The sequence below is a fragment of the Exophiala aquamarina genome, assembly GCF_000709125.1.
Source record: "Exophiala aquamarina CBS 119918 chromosome Unknown aczIA-supercont1.3, whole genome shotgun sequence".
In the NCBI taxonomy this organism is placed as follows: domain Eukaryota; kingdom Fungi; phylum Ascomycota; class Eurotiomycetes; order Chaetothyriales; family Herpotrichiellaceae; genus Exophiala; species Exophiala aquamarina.
In genome coordinates this window covers 875,473-891,741 of record NW_013550585.1, presented here as the reverse complement: position 1 = coordinate 891,741, position 16,269 = coordinate 875,473, and the positions used below count along the sequence as shown (strand labels likewise).

General features: G+C 52.9%; 6 protein-coding genes across 6 annotated transcripts; 4 read left to right on the top strand and 2 right to left on the bottom strand.

Annotated features, from left to right (window-relative positions):
- Positions 1–61: 61 nt before the first annotated feature.
- Positions 62–1,202, top strand: A1O9_03905 (dihydroflavonol-4-reductase; the record flags this gene model as incomplete). The annotated part of the gene is made up of 2 exons (XM_013406198.1): positions 62–319; positions 438–1,202. The coding sequence occupies 2 exons, from the start codon at positions 62–64 to the stop codon at positions 1,200–1,202; spliced, it is 1,023 nt and encodes a 340-aa protein (XP_013261652.1).
- Positions 1,203–3,045: 1,843 nt separating this feature from the next.
- A1O9_03904 (uncharacterized protein) lies at positions 3,046–5,621 on the top strand (the record flags this gene model as incomplete). The annotated part of the gene is made up of 2 exons (XM_013406197.1): positions 3,046–3,469; positions 3,523–5,621. 2 exons carry the CDS (start codon positions 3,046–3,048, stop codon positions 5,619–5,621), a joined length of 2,523 nt encoding a protein of 840 aa, XP_013261651.1.
- A 1,809-nt stretch (positions 5,622–7,430) lies between these two features.
- Positions 7,431–9,421, top strand: A1O9_03903 (carboxypeptidase D; the record flags this gene model as incomplete). The annotated part of the gene is made up of 5 exons (XM_013406196.1): positions 7,431–7,806; positions 7,866–7,990; positions 8,040–8,136; positions 8,219–8,333; positions 8,383–9,421. The coding sequence occupies 5 exons, from the start codon at positions 7,431–7,433 to the stop codon at positions 9,419–9,421; spliced, it is 1,752 nt and encodes a 583-aa protein (XP_013261650.1).
- Positions 9,422–9,674: 253 nt separating this feature from the next.
- Positions 9,675–11,268, bottom strand: A1O9_03902 (uncharacterized protein; the record flags this gene model as incomplete). Its single annotated transcript, XM_013406195.1, has 3 exons — positions 9,675–10,355; positions 10,443–10,821; positions 10,964–11,268. The coding sequence occupies 3 exons, from the start codon at positions 11,266–11,268 to the stop codon at positions 9,675–9,677; spliced, it is 1,365 nt and encodes a 454-aa protein (XP_013261649.1).
- A 667-nt stretch (positions 11,269–11,935) lies between these two features.
- On the top strand, positions 11,936–13,626 carry A1O9_03901 (uncharacterized protein; the record flags this gene model as incomplete). The annotated part of the gene is made up of 2 exons (XM_013406194.1): positions 11,936–11,987; positions 12,053–13,626. The coding sequence occupies 2 exons, from the start codon at positions 11,936–11,938 to the stop codon at positions 13,624–13,626; spliced, it is 1,626 nt and encodes a 541-aa protein (XP_013261648.1).
- A 115-nt stretch (positions 13,627–13,741) lies between these two features.
- A1O9_03900 (uncharacterized protein) lies at positions 13,742–14,907 on the bottom strand (the record flags this gene model as incomplete). Its single annotated transcript, XM_013406193.1, has 3 exons — positions 13,742–13,967; positions 14,059–14,286; positions 14,378–14,907. 3 exons carry the CDS (start codon positions 14,905–14,907, stop codon positions 13,742–13,744), a joined length of 984 nt encoding a protein of 327 aa, XP_013261647.1.
- Between the last annotated feature and the right edge of the window lie 1,362 nt (positions 14,908–16,269).

Here is a 16,269-nt window from a genome sequence, read left to right as displayed (position 1 = left end):
CGGACTTGGGCAGACCAACCTGTCGTCGAGAAATGAGCCGCCGAGCTAACTATTTCTCATGATGTCGGTGCAGCCTGTCACCTACGTACTGTTGACCGGCGCCACAGGGTTCATTGGTGCCCACGTGCTTGATATCCTTCTCCAGAGAGGTTTGAGAGTGAGAGTAGCAGTGCGCAATCTCGAAAAGGCGAGGGTGCTCGGAGATACGAGGCCCGAATATGCGCACAGGCTTGATTTCGTCCAGGTCGCCGACTACACAGTGGCTACCTCGTTTAAAACGGCTGTCATGGGGGTGGAAGGCATTATCCATGTGGCTAGTGTGAGTCACACCTCCATATACAAGATCGACACTGTTGGGAAGACGGATGCAATCAAGGGGCAATCAAGGGGCAAGCTAACTCGGGAGTGCGTTATAGCCTTTAAGCTATGATATCAAGGATAATGAGAAAGACTTGATTCTACCGGCCATCAATGGGACCACCTCTATTCTTCAAGCAGCTGCGAGTAACCCACTCATCCGGAGAGTGGTCATTACCTCGTCGTTCGCATCGGTCATTGATGTCGACAGAAAGGGCCCGCCGCATTTCACATACACATCGGCAGATTGGAATCCATTGACTTACCGCCAAGCGGCGGATACAACCAGTAGCGCAGTCGTGGCATACAGGGGAAGTAAGAAGTTTGCAGAACTTGCAGCCTGGGAGTTCGTCAAGAAAGAACACCCCAGGTTTGACCTCGTAACATTGTGCCCTCCGATGGTGTTCGGTCCATTTGTCCATCCGGTAGAGAGACTAGAGGACCTGAGCGATTCAATATCGAACCTATGGAGAATCGTTAACGGTAGCCAGCTCCCTGTTGCTAGGGTGCCTTTCTGGGTTGATGTTAGGGACTTGGCTCAAGCGCACGTTGAGGCGTTGTTGAAACCGGAAGTTGGGAACAAACGCTTCACCATAGCCTCGCCAGAGAGATTCTCCTACGAGAAAGCGGCCAAGGTTGTAATGAACAGCTTCGATTGGAGCAAGGCTCGGCTCACTCGGCCAATTCCTCATCAAGAAATTGACCAGCCCTACGATCTCGATGGGCAGACTGTGGGAAAAGAGCTCGGGTTGAAATACCACACTTTCCAGCAATCCGTCATGGATTTTGTTGAACAAGCTGTACGCTTGGAAAACCAGTTGAACTCTGGCAGAACCCTGCCTTGAGCGATTGAAGATGTGGCCCCAGACGAAGACATAGGTGATCAGCTGTGTTTCTCAAGAGCCACTCTTGCCACACCTCTGTGCTAGCATCTTTGGATCGTGACGCAATCTCTAGAGTCTAAGGAGGAACCCACACGGGAACATGGTCTGAAGGCTGGTCTGGAGGCTAATGGGAAAGTTCCAGCCAGCGAGTTATGTATTTTGTAGTCATAAGATGACAGAAGGGTAATTCCTCACCATAGCCCAATTCTGCTGAATCGGCGGGCTTCTGATCTGCGCGCTCAAACACCAAATACGAGGCCTGAGAATCCATCGGTGCACTCTTAACATTTTGCTGACAAGTCGGTACAGCTTGCATCTCTGACCTGAACAATGGCTGGACAAAGCGCCGAGCAATCCTGACATGGATTTGCGGAGTCAGTCGATCCGCGGTGCCGATTGAGGTGGGATGGAAAAGACACCCAGGCTTCGACCCAGGGGGGTGCGAGTCAGCTGTTTCTGACTCGGGCAGGTACCCGGCACGCACCTGCTCCATCGGGTCACCAGTGCGATGCTGCCCGTGAGGCAGGCGCCAGGCAAAACCCCGCTTCACATGAGTCGTAGCTGCCGTCCCCCTCCTGCCCCCAATTCACCCGTTTCAGGCGGGGAGGGCGCCAAGCCTCTCCATCCTCCCACATTCTAACCCCAAGTCTCCCCGAAGTCTGTTGGGTGGTTCCACGGCCAAAAGGATGGATGATGGATCAAAGCCACATTACCAACCGATCGGCTGGTGCAAGGATCCTGACTGGCCGGGCTTTGTCTTCGGGCCTCGATCGGCTGCAAGGGCACCGACGCTAGGTCTCGAAAACCAGGCTCGAAAATTTGACGGCGCGCTAGTTCAATCTCGAGAACGCTCTACAATCCGGAGGAACGCGGGGAACAAGAATGCTACTCTGAATTGACTGACGAGAGCTCGTGGTTGCTCGCTTGAGCTTCGCCTTGACTGGTCCCTTGTCTCTGGAGCTGCAGTGGGCAAAATTTAAACTTAGGAAGCACGCAAGAACAGTCGATTCGACCTGCACGAGCATTATTACCGACATTGGCATCCCGAGTCCTGCGTAGTCGTCCTCGCCCCACCCAGACTTGCCTGGCCCACATGGCATATATCGAGGAACAAGGCTAAGCAGGAAGGATAACTCGGCACGGACGAGCTGGACCCTGCCTACTCCCTGCTTAACTTGCCTTCAAAGGCTGTAATTTCCCCCTGCTAGGCTTCCTGTCTGGGTCACGAAGGTTTTGCTACGGAGCAGTGGGGAATCTCGAGAATCGTCCACGTGTGTTCAGATTGTGTGATCGCAAACACTCCGGAAGTTGCCACTACCGGATTGGACCAGAGTGGGTGGCAGGCTCATGATAGCGCCATCAGCCGAAATCTTTGTGCTCTGCCGTGTCACTTGGCTTATGGAGAGCCTTGGTTGAAAGTGCGATGGCGCATCTTTTTCATCCCCACAGACTGGAACGCCTTCTGCCAAACATCGATTCCTTGGCCAATCGCTCATCACTATACCACCGAGTCGACATCGACTGGGGATAGTCCGGGGTACGTGCAGAACCTTTTCTCATGAATCAGAAGGGCCTTGCGTTGTTTTCGACGTCCATCGAACGGCCCTGACTAGTCAGAACAGTCTGGACATAGCTCTCCCCTTATATTTCTCCTCCAGGACCCTCTACACTAGTTTTGATTTCGCCGCCCCTCGATTTTCCTCTTCCTCCAGCCCGTCCCCAGATCTGTCTTCTTCCATGCTTTTCTCCAAATCGATGTGTTCGAGCTCGTAGCAAGTATCTTTTGGCACTATTGTGAAAACTCATGGCAACGGCAATTGAACCAGCTATGCCGCCGCAAGCTAAGAGAAAGGTGTCGATTGCCGGCTTGCCAACCAGTGGTAGGACTGTCAAACGACGAGCTTCTAAGGCATGTTCCTGTTGTCGGTCACGAAAGGTCCGCTGCGATGTCGTTGAAAGTGGTATCCCATGTACGAACTGCAGACTCGATGAGGTGGAATGCGTAGTGACAGAGGGCAAACGCCGCCGAAAATCATACGCAGATGGCGAGCCTTTTCACCACTCACCCTGTGCATCCATCGAGGAAGAGAAAGAGATGGTCCATTTCCCCATTTTTGACGACATTGATGGTCTCAGTGACCTTGCTTCTTGCTTGCAGCCCGTTCAGTCCAACCAGAATGTACATGCCTTGGAATACGAGCTAGCGCATCACAAGCCTCACATGCTATGTAACGCTCCCTGTCGCATCCTGCTGCCTCTCATGCTAACGCGGTTACTGCAGATCAGACACAAGGCCACCGACTGAGCCAGGAGGAGTGTACTCGGCGGATGTCAGTGATCTCCGCCCACCCTCTTCCCTCTCCGGCACAAACAGGCTTAGGAAAGCAGTATTTCCCATCACCTGCCAGCAGACCTGAAATCGTCCTCCCTCAGTATATACAACCAATACCGCCAAAAATCATGAGAGAGGACCTGGAGTATTTGCAGAAGAAGGGAGCCTTCCTGATTCCTGATAATGGCTTTCGAAATGAACTGCTACGGTGCTACGTGCAATATGTTCACCCCTATCTGCCCATTGTCGATCTAAAAGATCTACTCACGACTATTGAGAGAAATCAATCTAGCGACAACATTAGCCTCCTGCTATTTCAAGCTGTCATGTTTGCGGGAACAGCTTATATTGACATGCGATATTTGGTAGCTCAAGGGTACGTGACAAGAAAGGCAGCCCGGAAAGCATTCTTTCAGAAAGTCAAACTCTTATACGACTTCGATTATGAGATCGACCGTGTCACGGTCGTTCAAAGCGTCTTGCTGATGACCTACTGGTACGAGAATCCAGATGACCCCAAGGACGTCTGGCATTGGCTTGGTGTAGCCATCTCTGTTGCACGTACCATCGGCCTCAACTGCGATACATCCGACGCACCGTTGATGGACCACAAGCAGCGCTGTCTATGGAAACGAATCTGGTGGTCTTGCTTTATGCGAGATCGTTTGATAGCGATCGGCATGCGCCGACCAATGCGGATTAATGACGGAGATTTTGATGTCTCATTGCTCGAGGTTTCAGATTTTGAGACCGACCCTCTGCCGCACGAGATCACTCGAATGTTGGGCGGTTGCCCGTCAGTACGAGACACATCGAAACGAGTGACCTTGGCGAAAATGTGCATCAGCCTCACGAAATTGTGCATTTGCATCAGCCAAGTCCTGGCTGTTCAATATTCCACACTAGGACACAAAATTGGAGCAACGCAGGAAACAACCATGAGATTGGTCCCTAGGAAATGCGCTGCGGAACCAAGTGATGTGATCCGATGTGATGCACAGCTCGGTCAGTGGTACGAAGAGCTCCCTTCCAATCTCCATTACTTCGGACCCGGTTTTCAAGTACAGAACCCGAGCAACGACGGCGAAGTGATCAACCTCCATCGAGCATTACTCACCGGGATCTATCTCACGGCGATCAGTGCCTTGCACCGCCCTCAGATTCTCCCATCGACTCCAAACGTTGTGATCGCACCAGAACTCCGAGAAATGTCCAGAAGAAAAGTCCGCGAAGCAGCCAACAACATCACCGAGATGTACAAGGAGCTGTATGCACACGACCTGTTACGATACTTGCCAAATACCGGTGTCACGTGCTTGCTTCCGGCCATCATTATCCACCTCCTGGATATCAAATCGACTGATTCTGACACTCGCCAATCAAGTATTCGAAAGTTCCAGTTCTGTATGCAGGCTTTGCAACGCCTGAGGGAGATGTACGCGTCGGCGGACTTCGCCTTTTCGTTCTTGGATGCTGCGGTCCGCAAGACCAATTCACAGGCATCAACAGCCGTGGCTGCTGTACCCATGATAAGACCGCAGTTGACCGCCAGTCACGGGACGACGGATCAGAAGACAGGCTCGCGAAAGCCCCTTCTGCTTACGCCTCCTCCAGAAGCTATGCAGACGGCCAATTTATTGCTGTTCAACTCGACCTTGGCACCGGGAGAGAAAAACCTGATTTCAGCATATACACCACCAGGCTCTAACGCAAGCCTCAACTCGTATACGACAGCCGGTGCAGCAGCTGCACTTCTTGACGTTGGTGAAGCATTGGGAGAGGGTGAGCCGGACAATATCGATGAGATATGCCAGGCCAATTTTGAAGCGCTCATCAATGTCGAAGGTGGCCCAGAATTGTTCTCGACTGGGGACGAGGCATTTGACATGAATATTCAATGGCTAGAGGGTTTCGATGCAAATGGTTTTGATACGGACAATAAAGAGTTCTCATTAGAAGGACCAGGAATTGATGATGATCTGCCGATGGCATCAGGCTATGTTGAGCAGGCAGTGAGTGTGACGGGGGAGCTTAATCTCGATGTATAGGTTCATGATGAATCGTAGATAGTTGATTGTGGTCTAGCCTGCATAGTTTGGTCAATACAAGAAAAGTGCTCGAGTGCAATAGACAAGATAGCGGCCTGCGAGTATTTCGTGCCCGTCCCACCACCTTTTCGTACACCCCTTGTCTATCGTATCGGCACCGACCTTGCCGGAATGCGCATTGTGGCGTTGCGGCAAGCCCTCATTCAGCAGGCTGTGGCTGGCAGAATCAATGGAGAAACAAGGTACTTATTTCCATCCTCAACAGCTCTTGTTCCCATACATGTCTCTTACGGTCGACGCATCATTGACCTTTTGATCGTCTTTTTCGCGGTGTAGAGGAAGCTTCTTACTGCATAGACTGTTTCTTATCTCTCTCGATCGCTTACCGAGGTATGTTGACAATGACGCCTTTGGTGCGTCGCCCAGGCCACCGCCCCGCCTACAGGTGACAGATCACTAACTAGACATGGCTATCCACAAAGGCCCTCGCTCGACATGGCTAGTACTTCATATTTCAATGTCACCCTGTGTTTCCCATCGGTGGCAAAGAGATAACAAACATTCCTCTTATGTAGATGTTCCGCCCGGAAGCATAATGGTTCCAACCTACAAGTCTAGTCCTCTTTATACCTGAGGCAGGGCACCAGTACGGAGTACATCTTCCAAGGTTGCAGTCATGGTACAAGGTTCGTGCGCTTATCCATGGTTCCTCCACATCAACCGAGTAGGAATGGAGCTTACTCCTCCAGAAGCAATGCCACCAAGTGCTTGTGTCCTCGGAGGGCGCCTAAGGGACGCCACCCATGGGTCATTCATCGCTAGGCATTCAGTCCTCGGTCCTCTATACGTAGGCGTCACAATGTCCAAATGAATACCTGAAACCCTACAATGGACGTCCAGTCATCGATGGCTCTAGTCGACAGACCCTCTGACTACAGTAGACCACTTCTAGAAACATGGAAGTCTACGCAGCCGGCAGAGCCGGTGGATAGAGACTTTTTGTACTCCGTCAGCACCAAGCTTGACCTTTCCAACGCTCACTCAGGCTAGATAGCTAGCTATTGCATGTTGTACCTCGCAGGGTGGGTGGGTGCTTGTTGCTCCTTCAGTTACAGGGATAGAATCCTGGACCGACGCGACCCTTCCAGAGGCCAACCACCTTATCGAGGTCGCGTATGGCCTTCTGAAGCGCAGTTATCCGTCGTTATGAAGCCCTACCTGCCAAATAGGGACTAACTCATATCCAGCAAACGGCCGCTGCTAGGCTGTGACAGGTAAGTTCATAGCTGGAGCTTCTGCAGCTCTTCTCCAGACGAAGTATCTGGACATTTCTGTCTTTTGCATCTCCACCCACTACTGCTCAAATACTACCTTCTACCATGATACATCGTCATTGATGAACATGGGGCCGCCGTGCAAACACCTTTCTTGACAAATGACAAGCCTTGCTAAGCTACAGGGCCTGACGACGCTTGCTCCGTCACCACTGGGAAGCTTCAACATACTTCTCGAGCTTCTCACTAGTGCGTGGCGGGGTGAGCTCGATTGCCAGTTCACATGCGCAGAATGGACGGTGTAATGCAATTGTGCCTGCCCGTCCAGAAGTTGGAAAAACTTGCGGTAATACAAAACCCCTCCGTCTGCTCAACTCGACCCTGTCCCATTCTTCTACCAGCAGGCACTCGCGGCAGGAATCTATCTCGGTTTTCCGGCTCAGAAGCAGGCCATACACGGCTGTTTCCAGCCATCTGTAAGCATTCAAACTAGCTCAGAGTACCAGCCGCTTCGCTGCGACGGATTACACCCAAGATGCAACTTCTCAGCATCCTCGCCGCGGTGAGCGTCTTCGCCGCTGGAACTGCTGCCGTGAAAGGGCCATTCGCCCAAAGCAAGCGAGGCGGTAACAAGATTCAGGTCTTGCCTCGCCAGCTACCAGCAGAGCCCACGGGTGTCCAAACCATCATCAGCCCCATTGGCGCCAACATCACCTACAAGGAGCCAGGCAAAGCGGGGGTGTGTGAAACCACTCCAGGTGTCAACTCGTACGCTGGTTTCATCAACCTCGGCGAGGACGTCCACACCTTCTTCTGGTTCTTCGAGTCAAGAAACGACCCGGCCAGCGACCCGATCACACTTTGGCTCAATGGAGGCCCTGGGAGTGATTCATTGATCGGCCTCTTTGAGGGTGAGTTTGACGGTTTCTCTATCGCGGCTCTGGGTTCGCTCTTAACTGACAGCATCCAGAACTTGGTCCCTGCAATGTCACGGAAGACCTCGTCACTCAATTGAACCCCTACTCGTGGAATGAAGCCTCAAATATGCTCTTCCTGAGTCAACCGGTCGGTGTTGGCTTCAGCTACGGCTCAAAGGTAAGAGAACAGGCTCACGGTCCGGGCTACAGACTAATCAGGGAACAAGCAACCTGGAAGTCTGGATGAGTTTTTTGGCTGGTATGTAAATGCAACTTCAGCCAACGTAACGGGACGCTATCCGGTGATTAACGCGACCGCTATTGGTATGTGGTCTTGGTAAAATTGTCGAGTCGAAAACAGTGAAATCGTCGACCCGAGGAGACCTGGTAGCTAACCTTGATCTAGATACCACCGATCTCGCCGCAGTTGCCGCATGGGAAGTGCTTCAGGGATTCTACTCTGCCCTTCCACAACTTGACTCGAGGGTGCAATCTACCCAGTTCAACCTGTGGACCGAGAGGTAAGACCCACCACAGCCTGCAAGGGTTGCTCTACTAAGCCCGGTACAGTTACGGTGGTCATTATGGCCCAGCCTTCTTCAACTATTTCTCCCAGCAAAATGCGCTTATTCAAAATGGTACCACGACCGGCAAGGCGTTCGAGTTCGTGAACTTGGGAATAATCAATGGCATCATCGACGAATACATCCAAGCTCCATACTACCCACAATTTGCGGCCAACAACACCTACGGCATCAAAGGAGTTAATGACACGGTATACAATTACATGAACTTCGCCGTCAATATGCCCAACGGCTGCCTCGATCAGGTCACCTACTGCTATTATGCCGACCAAACCACACTTGGCGGACAAGCCGTCTGCGCGGAAGCCGCAAATATGTGCCGTGACAACGTGGAAAGCCCCTACTACTATGCTGCCGGCGAACGTGGTGTCTATGACATTCGTCATCCTTTCGATGATCCTACTCCCCCGTCATACTTTGTCGACTATCTCAATATGGACGCTACGCGGGACGCGCTGGGCGTGGACACAAACTACAGCCAGTCCAACAACGACATCTACTATGCATTCCAGCAAACCGGCGATTTCGTTTACATGAATTTCATTGAAGACCTCGAACAACTTCTCAATTCATCGTCCGTACGGGTGACTCTTGTGTACGGAGATGCGGACTACATCTGCAATTGGTTCGGAGGCCAAGCAGTCTCCCTAGGTGCTCAGTGGACTCACTCAGAAGAGTTCAACGCGGCAGGCTACACTCCATTCGTCGTGGACGGTGTCGAGTACGGTGAGACGCGAGAGTACGGAAACTTCTCGTTCACCCGTATCTACGAGGCCGGCCATGAAGTGCCTTACTATCAACCCATCGCCTCCCTAGCATTTTTCAAGCGTGCCTTGACAGGTATGGATATTGCCACCGGCAATATCTCCATCAACGCCACCTATGGCACCGACGGCGAGGCCACAGCTACACACACCGAGCCTTTCGTTCCACTTCCTGCCACAAGTTCTTCGGCTTCTGCCACTAGCACGGGCACTGGCGCAGTCCATGCACCAATGCGGTTTATGGAACGCAGATCGTTCTAGGGTCCGAGCAGGAAAGGGGGGGGCGGAAGGGGATGTTACATGTACGAAGCAGTAGTAATACTATTATTAAATAAAGTATTTCCACCAGTAGTGAATGGAAAGCAAAAATTAATTAACAATTTTCCAAAATGGAACAACTGCACCACCTTGTTACTACAACGTCTGGTTCCTCCAGAGGTTGGGAATTGACATCGTTACAATTTCGTGCACCCAAGTTTTGTCTTGATCACTAGGCAGGACTTAGGCAAGGCGCTCACCACTGCAAGTCCCGGTTGTTAGCCCCGTTACATGCCAGAAGAACCTCGCAAGCGCTAGCACCGTTCGTCTCGCCATTAGCATTGCTTGCAACGCCTTTTTTTGCCTCCGCATTGGCCCCAAATGCTTGGTTCCCCGGTCTCGCCGGCCATATCTCACGGCCCGCAACGTCCTCGCTGCGGACATGGTCCCTCAATACCCGCAGCAGCATGGTCTGGAAGGCGAAGACGCCCTCCTCGTGGAACGGGTGCAGCGGGCCCCTTTCAAAGATGCCCCGAGCAAGGTTCTTCTGGACGTTCTCGCAGAGCGCGAAATCCTCGTCGACGACTTTCCGGTAGAAGGACGTCATGCGCGCGTGGGCTTCGGGCGTCGCGTGCGGCGTGTTGAGGCGGTACACGTCGTACTCCTGTCGTGTGCTCGTGGCGGACAAGGGGATGCTGCGCATCAGGTGCATGAACCCCGTGCCGGGGTTCGGGCTGAAGTGGCCTGCCGGGAAGACGTGTGTCGCCGAGCGGCCTGCGAAGCGGGTCTTGTCGAAAGCCGAAGATATGAGGACGGATGCTTTGGGTTCGCTGAAGTGGCTGATGTACGCATGCGAGTTGGGTGCTGGGCTGACATAGTATGTGTCGAGCGCGGTGGTTCGAGCGACGTCTGGGTGTGCCGTAAGGCAGTGATAGCACTATGGAATTTGGAACAGCCAAACGGGGTTAACCTCGTTTCCAAGACGAGGACGAGGACGAGATCAGAAATGGGGTTCATCAATTACCTCGTTGTAGTTGTCTTGCATGATCTTCCAGTTGAAGGCGCCTTCCTTGCTCCAGGTGAAATCATACTCGACGCCGTCCCAGTCGACCCCTGAAGTTTTCAACACCTCCTGCCGGTCCAGGCTGCCATACTGCTGTTCCCAAGAGATCTCGGGGACGCGGCTCGCGTCCAGATTGACGTAAACAAAGCCGTTGACGTCCACGTGGACATGGATGGGGAATAACCGTATGCCGGACGGGTTGAACGAGGGCACCGACTCAGGGGTGAAGCGAGGTGCCTTGGTCAGGGCCCCGTTGAGGTCGTACGACCAGCCGTGATACTTGCAGGAGAAAATCCTCGCTGTGCCGCTCGTCTCCTGCACGATTGGAAAGGCGCGGTGTCTGTCTTTTTTCCTCAGAATCCACACTCACGCTTTCGCTTCTTGTCTAGCCCCTGCGGAGAATGGGAAAGGGGGCCAAACACATAAAAGACGGCAAGCCAGACACTTCGCTGGACGGGGAGAATTGTGATCTCGTAACCTACCTGCAGATGTTGTGGAAGCTGACGATGGTTTCAGCTTTATTTTTCACCACCACGAAATTGAAGCCGCCCATTTCGTACTGGACGTAGTCTCCTGCGTTTCGATAGCGAGCCTTGTGTGAGACTAGGAACCATCGCTTCGAGAAAATCGCTCGTCGCTCGAGCTGATAAACTGCCGACGAGCAGTAAAACTCGTGCGGTAGCGACGATTCCAAGTCGGTCGACAATATCTTTTTGGAAAGGCCTTCGAGGTGTTTCTCGTGCACTCCATTGGTGGGTGATGTTGCATTGGACGCTGAGAGTGGCATGGTTGTTGGGACCGATTGTCGTCTTGGGTTCAGCGGGAATTGCCAACGATGCCCTATTTGCCTCAAGGTAATGAACGCATTCAAGAGTGTTCCTTCAGCTCTCCTAGGTTTGGGTGTGACGAGAATTGGGCGGGAGAGCTTCCCATGGGTGCCATCCGCCTATCACCTTCATATATCCTGCGTGGACGATCCGACTGTCTGGGTTTCTTCCTGCTGAACGCCTGGGACTTCCGGATTAGGAATAGTTATCCACATGTTAATTATTGGATCTTCAGCCGAGAGCGACGCCAGGGGAGGGGTTTATCTGCTGTCAGCGCTCCATTCGGTCTCCCTTGTTTTTTCGTGGCAATCATCAATGCAAGGCTGTAAGGTCGCCGACGTGATGTATCCTAACCGGCCCAAGCCTGATGCGCCCGCAAATCAGCCACTCTCCATTTACAAAGAAGTACGGAATCTGTTCTGCAACGGACCTTGAAAATCTAGAACACAAATAAACTTCTGTCAAGCACGGACATTGACATATTTAGCCGCCCAGGTCAAACTCTCTGAAGCTCAACCAGGCAACTCGGCCATCCCCTGTTTCTTCCAGCTTAAATCCTAACGCTCCCGAGATATTGCTGATCATTTCAGTCGCAAACCTGCTGCGGGTTTCTGTCTCAATGCCAGAATGAGTCTTCGACTATCATCCCTGGATCCAAATGAGCCCCGGGCGGGGAAGGGTATGTTATCTTCGCCGGGATTACCTTCCCCACTCAAGAGGCTACATATGCTGATAACATAACAGATTGCCGCAGCTGCAATCGCCGTAGAATCAAGTGCGATAGGAGTCTCCCTACGTGCAAGAAGTGCGCTCTGAAGGACTTGCAGTGTCCAGGCTACGGCCTAAGGATTCAATGGGGCCAGGGCGTGGCCAGCCGGGGAAAACTGACTGGCAAAACCTTGCCGGTACTTGACGCGAACTCCACTGGCTCTGTCGATTATAACGACAGCCCGAAGAGTTCTACCCCTCCCGAATCGCTAGGCTCGCGCGATGAGAATCTCGAGTCCTCGCCGGTGCCGGTGCCTCCTGGTCTCCGGCGCGCCTTCGAGGCGGCCGCGAATGGTCAATCACTACTCGGGGGGAGTGCCAACCTCGACGGCGATCTAACTCCAGATCAAATCCCGCTTTATGTGCAAGATCCTATTGTGCAGCAGCTCCTCCATCACTACGACAAAGAAGTCGCCGCCGTCATGCCGTGGGTCGACGGACCGCGGAATACTTGGCGGACGGTCATCATCCCACTGGGGATGGAATCGCCTTCTCTCCTGCTCGCCATCCTGGCACTGGCTGCCGAACACTATACCTCCAAGATGGGATCGACGTGGTCGAAGCAGCACGGCGTCAGCTCGAGTCACTACCGAGACAAGAGCCTGAAGCTCCTCGCGCAGAACCTGAGATGTGAGATGAGCGAGGGCGCATCGACTCCACACCAGGAGCCCCCTAGCGCGATGCTGGCGACCATCCTGATCCTGTGCAACCTGGAAATGATTCGCTCAGACTCCTCGGTGTGGAGTGTACATTGGAAAGCTGCCCGGACGATTACTCGCCGATGGACGAGTCCACACCACCACCACTCCGCTTCGTCAACACTAGACTCCATATGCCAACTCCTGATCAAGGAGGCGTTCAGCTACGACGTCTTCGCCTCGTCGACCACGTTCGACAACGACGACCAGATCCCCAGCTCCGTCCTCTGTGAAGACGACGAAGCTGCGTTCACCGAGTGGATGCGGATCATCCAGGAAGTCACAACGTCTGAAAGATACCGCTATAAGCTCAGGAGTAAAGGAGGGGCCAACGACCGCCCTCCCACACCGCCAATGGACATTGCCACGCTCCAGCGGGGCTTCGAATACGCCAGGCAACGCTCACTCCACTTCGAAAAAGCCATGGACTTTGGCTCGTCCGAGCTGCACCGCGACTTCGGGATCCTGATCTCCATCTTCCACTTTGCCGGCCTCCTCTACAGCTTCCGCGCACTCCTCGACACCACCGGCGTTCGCATGCACACGACGATGCAGCAGTTGGTCCAAAGCACCATCCATCACATCAACCAAATCGAAGTGCGCTCCGCGTTCCAGCACGACTTCGTCTGGCCGTTGTTCATCGTCGGCACGGAGAGCAGAGACAGCATCGAGCTGCAGGATTTCGTGGAGTCGCGGCTCCTCGAGGCCATGAGCTCCACGGGTTTTTCCAATTGCTACCCGGCGTTGCAATTTTTACAGCGGTTCTGGGGCACCCAGCCTGAGACGACTCCAGACTGGTTGCAGTTTGCCCGGCAGGAATCTGCGCGCGGGTTCACTTTTCTGGTGATATGATATGATATGAGACTTCAGAGTTCGTGGAGATGTTACAATACAAAACTTGGACCGGTATAACGGCCAGACGACTTTTCGCCCCCTAGTTGTTATTGACACAGGCACCGACCCTCACTCACATATCAACCGTTTCCTCGTCCTCTACGCCAAATAAATACCTCATTGGATCTTGGTATTCCACGAAACCCAGAGCTGGCAGACTAATGCCGTATCCCAGAAGCCTCTGCGCCTGCGGCGATAGTCTCTTCGCTTTCTCCGGCGGCACCATGATGAATTGGTTTTCTGCTGGCCGGTAGTAAGGCTTACACAGAAATATGCCGACCGTCTCACGGGCTTGGTCTCTGCAGGAAGAAAAAATGGATTAGTAAAAGAAGCGAAACAGCTTTGAAATGGAACCACGAGGGGGAGTGATTGAATGAATGGAATGCGCACGTTGTAATGTTCCCGCCGCCCGCGTGGTAGAGGTTGCCGACGAAAATCAACGCCGACCCGGGTTCCAGCTCGGCCGGGACGGCTTCGTGGTCGTAGGGGCACCGATCGGGGCCCCAGAGATGTGAGCCGGGGATACAGATCGTGGCGCCGTTCTCTTTGGTGGTTTTTGTGATGGCCGTCACGCAACCCAGCATCATGGGCATGTCGCAATTCCGCGTGTGATAGTCACTAGAATCACAGGTTAGTACTAGTAGCCAGCAGCAGCAAAAAGATTTGATTTTATAGACATGGGGATGTGGGGTTGAGATTCGATTCATACCCGTCATCGCGATGTAAAGCTTGCTGTCTGCCCCCCGGGTTCACGCGGAAACCCACCGTTGAGGAGATAATCGGCTTACTCGTCACGGTCTCTTGTACCTGGCCGTTCCAGTATGTGTAGGTCGAGGAGAGCATGGTATTCGCCACGTCAATATACGTTTTGTTCAGTGCAAGCTCAACACACGCGTCTGAACGGGCAAAGAGCCCCGTCGCTCGCTGCGTCGTGTGTGGGAAGAAGCCTGACGGGTCGACTTTGTCTGTGTCAAAGTAGGGTTTCAGCTCTGTCCTGATGCGGCCGGCAAGTTCCTGGCTAATGATGTTCTCGACGATGACGCCGCCGTCGCGTTCAATGATTGACACGAGAAGCTGGGTCGTCGTGGCTGGGTCGTTGGCATCATATCTTGCTATTGTAGGCTTCTTGGCCGCAGTGGCTCCGTTGCTGATTGGCTGAACCGCTGCTGCTGTTGCGGCTTTCATGTTTGCAGCAGCGACGGGAGCCTCAACGGCCTGTTCTACAGCAATCGGCGCCATTTTGAATTTCCGCAGAGGCCTGAGCGTTCTCAATGTTCTAGAGTGATAACGAGCTACAAAGCTCGTCTTGTTTGGATTTGGTGATATGACTTGCAGTATACCAGGCTTGCAAAAGAAGTGTCGCATGTATATTGGACGATGGAATGTCGCTAAAGCGACCTGATCGTGATGTTTATATGATTCTCAGTCTCCTCGCCGCCGAGTCTTCACATTTGAAACACGAGAGCGTCTAAAAATATCTATGCCTCGTCCGGGGGGACTGGGCTCGGAGGCGAACAAATGACTGATGTTGGAGAGACTCTTGCTTTCCTGCTTCTGGCTCTCTCTCACTGTGTGTCCCCAGTAGTCTGGGTAGTAAGGCAGATATCTCCGAAGCCAGCAGGTGGATGGAGAAGTGATGATTATCTCGGGTCGACGTCCAAGGTCCAGGGTACACGAGAGGTACCAATCAAGGAGCGTGTGTGGAAGAAAATACCACAAACGGTTGCAGTTCTGAGAAGTTTTCTCTGAGAGACAGGGTCGGCGCGTATAACTAAGAGTGTTCAGTCCTCGGATATCTCGAATCAAAACAAGTTCTATCCGGGAGATCATCGATCGTCGCCGGTCAAAGGAGGGTTTTGAATATGTTCAGAGCGGGGCTTGCCGTTGCGGAGATGGTCGTCCTAACTACCAGCCTCGAGGTACTCTGAACATAGGCCACTTAAGTCTTTACCCGCGAAGATAGGTACCTGATACTGAGGAGAAGCGACTCTTCTCCATCCACCATCCTTATCGGGTTTGGTATACGATCCCCTGCTGAGTTTGTAGTTGTCACTAAGATCTAGGCGAGGACCCTATGCTAGAGGCAGCATTCTTTGCCATGTGCAAGCTAATTAGTCTAAGGGCCGGCGCTTGTCAAGCCGCAACCTTTTCCAAACATCTCGTCAAGCTGATAACGAAGGAACGTTGCTGACCAGTTGACGCGTGTCTTGAAATCGCTTCTTGCCAGGACTTGCTTCCCCCCCCCCGACCTAGATTCAACGAGGGGGAGATAAGCGATTTCCATGCGGTTGACGAAAAGAGATAACCAATCCCCTCGACCGTGACAATCTGCCTCCTCATGATACGTAGCCCGTCTTTCAGCCTTGCGCGCAGAGAGGATGCGCAACGCCGTTGCTAGATAATCCTACTGCCGAGGAAGGGGAGGGGGTGGGAAACGGGCATGTTTAAACTCAAGCTCGAGCCACCAAAAACGTCAAAACCCTCTCTCTCGTGATTTTCTTCAACCTCCTTCAAGGCGCGTGCAACTGTCGCCAAAAAAGTGTTTGATAAGTCAAGTCAAGTTGCCTCCTTTTCTTCAATCCCTGAGATCAACGCGACAAT